General features: G+C 51.3%; 1 protein-coding gene across 1 annotated transcript in view; it reads right to left on the bottom strand.

Moving 5' to 3' along the window:
* Window positions 1–481: 481 nt before the first annotated feature.
* ZAP70 (zeta chain of T cell receptor associated protein kinase 70) overlaps window positions 482–9,986 on the bottom strand; it is a 28,859-nt gene continuing 19,354 nt past the window's right edge. The window contains exons 3-13 of the mRNA XM_074808513.1: window positions 9,653–9,813; window positions 8,860–8,998; window positions 7,238–7,316; window positions 6,458–6,498; window positions 5,210–5,258; window positions 4,459–4,639; window positions 3,569–3,775; window positions 3,113–3,305; window positions 2,362–2,502; window positions 1,736–1,848; window positions 482–1,372 (exon numbers count right to left, since the gene is read on the bottom strand). Coding sequence (XP_074664614.1) covers window positions 1,255–1,372; window positions 1,736–1,848; window positions 2,362–2,502; window positions 3,113–3,305; window positions 3,569–3,775; window positions 4,459–4,639; window positions 5,210–5,258; window positions 6,458–6,498; window positions 7,238–7,316; window positions 8,860–8,998; window positions 9,653–9,813 — 1,422 coding nt within the window. The 3' untranslated portion in view covers window positions 482–1,254. The remainder of the gene's footprint in view (window positions 1,373–1,735; window positions 1,849–2,361; window positions 2,503–3,112; window positions 3,306–3,568; window positions 3,776–4,458; window positions 4,640–5,209; window positions 5,259–6,457; window positions 6,499–7,237; window positions 7,317–8,859; window positions 8,999–9,652; window positions 9,814–9,986) is intronic.

Below are 9,986 nucleotides of genomic sequence, written 5' to 3'. Positions count from 1 at the left end.
GTGGCTGGATACCAAAAGATGGTGAGAGATAAGCTTTTCTATTCACTGTATCTCAGAGCTCTGATCTTCTGCTTCCCCCACTTCCCCAGCCTTCACAACCACTCTGCTTTCTGCAACAGTGCAGACCACAGTCCCCCCAACATGGGTAATCCACTGCATCCGGGGGTGGGGGTAGACCAGTACAAGCCTTCATAGGTGGGTTTCCACGGTGGACTAAACTAAGCAACTGTATATTGCCATTAGCTGCAAGAAAGCTGCAAGAAATCTCCAGCTCCACAGGGAAGCCAGCCCAAGGGTGACCAGGTTGGTGACTCTGCAGGGTTATGGTGAGCATCAGGGAGGGAAACCCTGGCCTAGTGGAGGGAAATTACAGTTGTTTTCTTTTCAGCTTGAAACAGTTGCAAACATTTATGATAGTTCAATAGTCTGAGCCATAGGTATGTTAAAAAATATAAAATAGTTTATTTACAGGACGATCAAGTTTCAGGCTTGAAAAGCAAGATGCTTATTTCATTAGCACAGAGGGGCCAGATGAGATCGAGGACGTGAGCAGTGGGTCCTGAGAGTCTGGTTGTTTCAGAAGCCATAACCAACTTGGGGGGCTGTGGCAGAGCAGGGGGGATGTACACCGTGCTCTGTGCTGAACAGCACATGGCAGCGCCCCGGGGTGTAAGAGCTGCGGTTGACAGGGTCCACGGAGGACAAAGCTGTGGTGCCATGCAGCTCTGCCCCACTGCTCCTCCCCGTCTCTCCTGGGAGCAAGCAGCACACCAGCTGCTTCTTGCCCTAAGCCAAGGGAAAGGGGACTCGATGGCTCCCTGGTCTGTGTCTCAGTCCATGCAAACCTCACCAGAAATGTGTACTTGGTGGTTTTCTGTGAAAAAAATGTTTTTTAAGGGGTCTGGAAAAATCCGGGTCTGCTGGAGCCAACACAGTTCATCCTTAGTGAGCCTGGTAGGCATTAAGCTCTGAGGTCCTGGGATAGTTTTGGAAGTGGGTATGAAGGAACTATAATAGTGTCTGTACTGTCCTGTGCTGGGTCAGGCTGGAGATGTAAATCATGGCCGGCTGTTTGGAAACACGAGGCACAGCTGAGGGCCCTTGTCTGCTGTGACAGCATTGTCTCCCAGGCTCTTCGTTCTGGAACTACTTGAGAAACAAAACCGGCATTTGAGAGATTAAAGCAAAAATTTGCAAAGAGCCTTTCCAGGTGCCATGCAGGAAGGGTGTGTGCTGAGGAACAGAGAAGGAAACTCAAGGAAGTTGAGATTTGTCCTCTGTCTCTGGCCCATTTTCTGTCTTCGTAGCGATGCTGTAGTAGTAGGTGCGGATTATGTTTTCCACAGTAATAAATCCTGGACGCTCTTCCCATCTGCAAGGGCAGAAAGGAACAAAGAGGGTCACCAGAAAGGACAAAAGTGGATTGATGAAATAAGAAGATACCAAGCACAGAAGAACCTGGGGGACAACAGCAGCCCAGTTGTACCAGGGCTTAGAAAGGCAGCTAAGACTTTTCTGGGATGGGGAGGGACAAAGGCACAGAGGCTCTGCCATCCTCCAGGATTGGTACAGGCACACGGAGGGGTATGATAATAAAGAAATAGGTACATCATTCATCAGGGGCTGGAGAATGAGACCAAGGCAGGAGGCACCATTTGCTTTATGTTGCCACCATCCAGACAGTGTTCTGATGGACCTGCCCCCCAGCTGAGAGCTGAGCTAGTGAAAGCCTCACCTGTAGGTCCAGCACTGCTGCATGAGGGCGTACATCTCCGCCGGGCAGTCTGTGGGGCAGTCCATGCGCTTCCCTTGCTCTATGAAGCTGATGACCTCTGGGCCTTTCATTTTCTAGGATAGGATCAAATGGGAAATGCTTTAATGCTTTTGGAGATGGCAACAGGGATAGAAGAGACAGATTAGAGCTGGGCCTGGCTTTGGATCCACGCACCACACATCCCATACAGTCACTGTTTTCAACCCTGGCACCCAGAAGCGGTGTCTCACGTTGTGGCCAGCCCAGCCTGCAGACCCCATCCCAAGCATGGGCAGAGCAGTGGCTAAGCAACTGATTTTTCAGCTCTGCAAGTGAGCAGAGGATCAAAAAAGAAGATCTGCTTTAATTCAAACCCAAATGGGTTTGTTTCTTATCCTTTAAATGAACAGAAAGCTGCAGGATCCAAGCAATCTAATTTGTGCCTTTCGTAAACTGGAAGTGAGCTTGTCTTCCTTCCCCTCTGTTCAACAGTGGGAACAGCACCCACTCAAGGAAATAGAAATTGGAGTTTCAGTGTGTGTCAGCCTGTTACAGAGTGGGACGCTAGACTGTAGCATCCATCCATGATGGACCCAGCTCTGCCTCACCTTGTATGGTTTCTGCCCGTAGCTGAAGGCCTCCCACATGGTCACACCATAGCTCCATACATCACTCTTGCTGGAGAACTTGTGATAGAGGATGCACTCGGGGGCATACCATTTCAAGGGCCACTTTCCTGCTGTCCTGGCCTGCAGCAAAGCAAAGAGGAACATTTCCTCCCTGAGACACAGACCGCTATGAGCTGAACCTGAATTCTGCTTTGCTAAATGTGTCAAATGCAATCCCATGCTGCTGAAAAATCCCCTTGCCCTGGGCTGGGAGCTCAAGGTGCCAAGCCCCGAGCCCTAAGCCCTGAGCCCCAAACCCCAGCCCAGGCCCTGCTGTCTTGCTCAGCCATCCCTGGATGCGGGACACTGTCCCATGGTGCCACCCTCCTCTTGCACCCCAGCCCCAGGGCTCAGCCCTGGTGCACACTGCCAGGAAGATCAGCCCTGGCTCACTCTTCACCAGCTTCTGTTCCCGGCGCTCTGCTCTGGCTCCTCTCCTCTCTCCTCTCTCCTGTCACCTCACTGCACTGCATCCCCCTCACTGCCTCTGCATCCCTCTGAATTTCCTCCTTGCCACCTGGACCTTTGTAAAGCCCCTTTTAATGTCACAGCAGTGAGGCCAGCCAGAGTGTGATGTGGTCGTGCAGCAGGACTCCTGGGAAGAGCCCAGACCCCCTGACTCTGGAGTCTCAGTCCTCGGCCAGGAGGGCTCCTGCTAGCTCTCTGGATCCTTTGCTGTGCTTACACTTACCTTGTAGTAGCTGTCATCAACGCCAAGAGCCTTGGAGAGTCCAAAGTCACTGATCTTGGCATAATGCTGGTTGACCAGCAGGACATTTCTGGCTGCCAGATCCCTGTGGACAAAGTTTTTTTCCTCCAAGTACTTCATCCCCATGGATACTTGGTGCATCAACTCCACAATATTGCTGACTGTAATCTCGTCTCTGGGGAAGATGAAAGGACAATGCATAATACAGGACCTGCCATTACTCTGTACATGATGGTCCCCTCCAAGTTTTCTAGCTGCAAGAGAGAATGAACGTAGACATCTCTGCTCCAGAAGCATCAGTCCCTGTTACTTCACATGAAAAGACATCACTTTCTGCTGTTATCAGCTTCCCTCCACCTACAAAGCTAGGCTCCCCTGGCAGCAGAGTTTGATGAGAAGTGCAGAAAATCAGGCAGCCACATTTTATTCAGTACTCACTTCTTGGAAGACAAGAACTTGTTGAGCGGCCCTCCAGAAGCCATCTCCATCACGAGCATCAGGGACTCTGCCTCGCAGACCCCAATCATGCGGACAATGTAGGGGTTGTCCAGCTGATGCATGATCTGGGCTTCCTTCATCATTTCATCCTTCACTGTTTTCTCATTGTTGCTCTTCAGCACCTTTATGGCCACATCGATCTGCTTCCTGCACAGAGAGCGAGAGGAACACACATGGGATGAACTAAACAGCAGCTGGACTCATGTATCACAGCCAGGAATGCAAATCACCTCTCACGTGATACTGTTTGATCTCTCAACAGCAATCTCAGTAGCCTGTTTTGGCAGAGTCCTGCATAATACTGGTATCCCAGGCCTCCTAGAAGGCCAAAGAGATAAGGATCACCTCGTCCTTCTAAGTGTAGGCCAGTATTTGCCATCTGTAGATCTGAAGGTGCATCACCTCACACACTGAGATCTGCATCATTATTGCCATCTTTCGAGGAGGAAACTCAGGCACAAAGTGGCCAACAGCCCCTTTGTGGACTCCTAGACAACCAGCAACAGAGCCAAGCATGGCACATCTCCCCTGTCTCACTCCTTTGCCCTGACTTGGACCAAGATGACCTCAGAAGCATGGACTTGCTCCTCTGAGCCCAGAAAATGCCTTTAGAAGTGGCAGTCTTATGCCCAGGAGCGTGCAGCGCAGATTACACTCGCAGAGCAACAAAGCTGTCGCTGAAAATCTGTGGAAAGTTATCAGTCTCTGATACCTCCACCCCATTATCACTTTAGGGTCCTATCTAGAAACAGGATAGCTGGGGACACCTCTGAGCTCAGCCTGGAGCACCCTTCTCCAGCTTCCTCAACATCCTTCAGGGCAGCACTCACTTTCTCATTTTGTAGACTCCTTTCTTGACACAGCCAAAGTTTCCTGCCCCCAGTTCCACTTCATCGATCATCAAGTGGTCCCTCTTGAGGAAAAGTTTCTTATCCTTCAGTTCCTCGGGGTCACTGTAGGGGCTCTCGTAGACACTGGTGTCCATGGGTAGCAGGCGTGACTTTCCTGCACCTTTCCAAGACATATAGTTGTTTATAACTGTAAACAGTGTACCCTTCCCCATCCCTCTCTCCCTCACTGGTTGGGAAGGTTTTCTTTAGTCTCTTGGCCAACTCTCTTCAAGCTCCAGCATTCAAGCCTCCCTCCTGGGCATGTCCCTTCCTTTCACAACCCCTACAGCTGCTAAAAGAGCCAGGATGGGGAGAGGTGTCTGAGCATTCCCACTCCACATATCACGCCCTGCAGGACCACCCCACTGAAATATAACTGAATACAATGAGTATTTAGAAGGCAGGGTGGAAGATGGGGAATAGGATAGGGCTTGATTTACCGGGTACGATGGGGAATGGGATAGGGCTTGATTTACTGGGAGTTGCGTGTGGGCAAACAGTTTTGCAATATTAGTGTCTCAAGACCCTGAAACGACTGGGATCTTCCTGGGTGCCTTTGTAAGAAAGGGGCTTTGTAGCACAGCTCTTTGTCCAGAAAGTGATATAGATGTGCCAGGAAACCCCCATGGCTCCTGCGATATCCCCAGGTCCTGTCTTCTATTAGGAGGAGAGGGCTTTCAGAGATGCTTACCTACAGGCTCTGGCGTGTATCCATCTGCATTGAGAGGCCCAAGGTGTCTCTGAAAAAGAAACAGGGATAAAGTGGATAAAGGAATCAGGGGAAACTGCTTCAGAGAGGAGAGGGAAGGGGAGCCTCTGCAGCCCAACAGAGCCCCAGCTGGTGATTCCTTCTGAAAGGCCCTGAGGTAGGCACAAGATACTGGAGTGGTATCGAGACGACTTTTCTCTTCCAGTGCTGGCTGGCCGGTACCCCCACTGCAGCTGCACAGCTGGGATCAGACCCTGGGGGATTCAGTGCTATGGAGCCCTCCAGTAGCCAGCCTGTGGGCTATGCAGGGTGAGGTGCTGAGGGCTCTGTGTTTACCTGAGCAGCAAGGGACATGCACACAGGGCTGCATTTTGCTCTCTGCCTGCTCTGCTTTCCCCATCCCAAAGTGACAAGTCCCCTGCAGCAGCGGGGGTCATCCCAGCCAAGCCTCTGCAGCTTGTTTTGAGACAGGGAGCGAAGGGAACCCCGGGGGCAGCTCGGCTTGCAGCTGGCACACCTGCCTGCCCAAAGAGTGGCCCCTGGGAGCACACATGGACACTGTGTAGAGCCACTGTCCCAAAAGCAGAGAGCGACAAAGTGGTATGGTACACATTTGTCCGGCACAGCTTTGAACGCCGGCACTGCTTGCAGCAGAGTCGCTGTGACATGGGAGCCCACCACAGATTGTGAAAGCTCTCCGAGAAGATGGGTGTATGCTCAGGCCTTTATTTAGCCTCTGCTGGGCTCTGGGATGGGCTGCTCATATAGCCCAAACTAGCTGGTTTCAACACTGCTCAGCACTTGGAGCGGTGACTGAGCGCAGACATACCCCGAGGCTAGGGACGGAGAGGGAGCACAAAGACCTGGCCGGTGGCCAGCGGCCAGCAGCAAGGCTGAGTGTTCCCAGAATCCAACCACGTCTTCCTCGCTCCTGCCTGGCAAAGAGGGCAGGGGGGAGAGGGCTCCCCAAGGACAAGCCCACATGTTGCAAGGAGCACAGTATGAATGGAAACCATTTTCAGCTCTAACGGTAGCTGTGCCCAGCTATTCCTCGTCCCCATCCAAGCTGGAAAGGGGACAACATTGCAGCTGGGCTTAATATATTCCATTTGAGTTACTGAGTTTTAGAGAAGAGCAGCGTTTGAAGAGCAGAGTTTGATCAGCAAGCTTGAAATGCAATAACATTAAACCACTAAGGTACCAATCAAATAGACCCTCCCCAAAACTTACGCTCACGGAGGGGTGGGTCGGTGGAACCGGTGCTGCAGATGCTGTGAATCAGGAGAGATAAGTTGTTATTAAGAGTCTGCCTATGCCCCAAGCAGGATCAGAGCACCAGTCCTTGAAGGACTGTGTGAACGCCTGTGTCTGATCGCCCCCACCAAAGGATGGTTTCCACAGCTTTAGCCAAAAAAGGTGTGGAAATGTGGCTGGATGTGGGCATTATTCCCAGACCAGCCCTCAGGGGAAGTGCAGACCCACTGGAGCACCCTCCACTCTCCCTCAGTCCCAGAGCAGGGACTGGCTGAGCTGTACCCCAGAGCCCTTGTCCAGGAGAGCGAGGGTCCCACGGGCAGGCTCTGAAGTGATATTTGTGACACTTGGACCAGGACAAAGTGACCCACGGTTTTGAGTGTTCAGCTCAGGAGACCCACTAGGGACCAGACTTGCAGGACATGTTGTTTCCTGCTGCCTAAAAACCAGGTCATTTTTCAGAAGCCGTCTGTTTGGCACCAGAAGTCCTTAATCCATTTGGAGCACCGATTCTCCCATCTGCTCCTGTCTTTGGGCCACCCTAGGCCAGGCCTGGAGAGTGGCCACTTTCAGCAGACAACATGACGTGAGACTTGCCCAGTTTGCCAGAGGAGCAGAGAGACCTTACTGTTCCCTCACCACCAAGGTCTGAGCAAGGTTGGACACAGTAAAGGAAACTTAGGTTGATGCTGCTCAAACCGGCCCCACTTGGTGGTAAACTGAGGCCAGGAATGGCTCTGAGAGATGTCAGCTCACCTGGCATGTTGGGGTTGGGACAGGCTTCCCTCAGGTAGAAAATCAGCCCATCCGGTTTGAGTTTTAGGTACTCCACCAACTGGGAAAGGAATAGGAGGAAAAATAAATTATTGTGAGGAGAAAATAACCTCTTTTTATTGCAGGCAACTTGTGTGGCTTATGGTAATGATTTCTCTCAGATTTATGGCAGACAGAGACTAGACTATCTTTCTCTCATCTCCTATCTATGCACTCAGGGATCTCCTAGAGTAAGCACTTGCATACCTGGATATCTACCAGAGCTGGGAAGAACCTGGGAAGTTAGATAAGGACTGAAGAAAGACAAAAGGAAAATCTCCAGCAGGAGATCTGGGTAGGGCATTTTCAGCATAATCTTATTGTTGCCCATCCAGAAAGGTTTTTAAGTCATACTGTGTTTGATAAAGCCTGAGACAAACCTTCTGCTTTCCCAGAGGAACCCCAGGCTTAGCTCTGTGGATCCCAGGCAGTTTTTCACTGCAGCAACCGCCGGTTCAAGTACAGTTGGGACTTGACTCTGGCTGGAGACGACCAGCCCAGCCCCTGGCCACCGGACCGCGGGGGAGACAAGGCTTTCTCTTCCCCTCCTGTCTGGCTCAGATTTCATCTGCGATTGGGAGCCTGGCACAGTTCTGTTGCCATAAAAATGCCCCAAAGTCTTTGTTTTCAGTAACAGAGTGAAAACAGTCCTGGGAATTTGGAAAATTCAGCAAAACAGAGTTACTGTCCTCCAGACAGCCCTGCCCAGGAGGAAGCGCTGGTATCCGTTCCCTGGAGCAGGTCCGAGGTGTGTGCCACGGGGCAGAGCCGGGCTCCGGTGCGGGGGGGCATGCGACCCCCCAGCACTGCCAAGAGTTGCTGGACCATGTGTCACATTCCCTAAAGACCCTGCCCCACCCTCATTGCAGCCATCTCCACTTCCCAAACCCCCTGACTCTCCAGGGTGATAGGATGTGTCTCCTGGGACTTGGATCTTCAGTCATGTCAAGATTTTGGCAGCTGGCTCAAGACTTCTGCCCTCCCCTAGTCTTTGCACAGAAGTCAGTCACTTGGAACATAAAGCAGCAATCTGCACACAGTAGTTTTGCTGGTCCAGGAGCAGCGTGGGGGTGCACGGGAAGGTCAGCCTGGGATGAACAATCTCATCAGGGCTTGCTGCAGGCAGAGGTCTGAGGTGCACGCTGTGGCTGAATGGGTGATGTTTGCTGATGGGGTGCAAGTGTTATTAATGTAACCATCTCAAGTATTCTGGTTTAAAGCTAGAAATAAAAAGCACTGCTCCTCTTGTTTCCTTGGACAGGCACCAGACCGGTGTAAGGCATGAAGGCAGTGGTAAAGCCAGCACTACTTCAGAGCTGCTGTGATATCCCAGACTTGGATCTAGGAGTGCACAGAAATGAATGCAATGAGGTGAGCTGATAGACAGCCAGATCCAGGGAATGTAAGGGTTTTCTGGAAGGGGCTACAACCACCCATGTATGGTCTTAAAGCCTTTAAACCTCCACATGGCCTTTCCTTTTCCTCAGGGCATGGGCACCTATAACACGGGGAAAGTGCCTTCGCTGTACTAGGACAGCAGTGGTCAGCATCCCACAGTACGGTACCTGCCAGAGCGTGTCGAACTTGGTCCCCTCGGGGATGGAGTACTTCCCAGACTTGTCCTGGTCTATCCTATAGTGATACACCGTTTTGCCATAGACGAGGGAGAGGGCGTAGGTGCCATTTTCCTTCCTTTCTCTCAACCTGGTAGAAAGGAGAACTATTAAAAGCAACTCTAGGTTTTGCCCTGCAAATTATCATGGCTGCAGCAGCGGTGGGTTGCTGGGTGGGGACTTGGTAAGGTGTCTCTGCACTGCACTGTTGGAATTGCCACCTTCCCGACACCCCTCTGCAGAGGCTGAGGCGGGACCGTTCACCTTCAGTCACTTGCCCCTCTCCTCCACCCTCTTCAGCTAATTCTTTCTTTCCCTAACCCATTCAGGAGATAATTAAATTAAGGGCTATCTCACCTCAGCAGAGATGCAGAGCAAATGCTTTCTCCTATATTTTGTTGGCCGTACACTGTCTATGTGTCAGTGTTAAATGTCTTCACCCACTGAACCCTATATCTTATATCATCCCGTGCATTAACAAGCATACTCCATAGACATATCTAAACATGAGAAACAAATAAAGCTCAGGATTGGCTCTTCATGGAGGTCAGACACTGTCTGGACAATAATAGATTTGGGGCATCAGACCCTGTCTGTGAAAGATCTGTAACCACAATCTGACCATATTCAGGTAAACCTCCTCTCGCTCTCCGTCATGTAACACAAGTAACCACAGGGTACTGGAGCTGGGGAAATGGTAAACAATACAGGGATCACAGCAACTGCCAGGGTTTTGCATACTCACAGGAATTTCCCATCAGGTTGTGCCCCTGAGTAGAGCCTCCGCTCAGCTTCATCCCTGGCGATGCTCCCATGGTACCAGGCCATCCTCTCATGGGCTGTGGTGGCGATGAGCTTCTCCACCTGTGGAGCCTGGCTTATGATGGCCTGTTCGAGTGCATCCCCCTGGAAAAGAGTGAGAAATGAGACCTCCTGCCATTCTGCTGCACTGTTGCATGGCTTCAGCGTGGTTTATTTTGCATCCTTTTGGGCAGATGACACAGGAAAATTGGAAGATCTCGTAACTGAAATGCCTGTGGCCTTTATCATGCCTATAGCAATAGTGGGTTAATTCTGTT

The sequence above is a fragment of the Strix aluco genome, chromosome 29 (genome assembly GCF_031877795.1).
Source record: "Strix aluco isolate bStrAlu1 chromosome 29, bStrAlu1.hap1, whole genome shotgun sequence".
Taxonomy (NCBI): Eukaryota; Metazoa; Chordata; class Aves; order Strigiformes; family Strigidae; genus Strix; species Strix aluco.
This window is presented reverse-complemented; position numbering and strand designations above follow the sequence as displayed.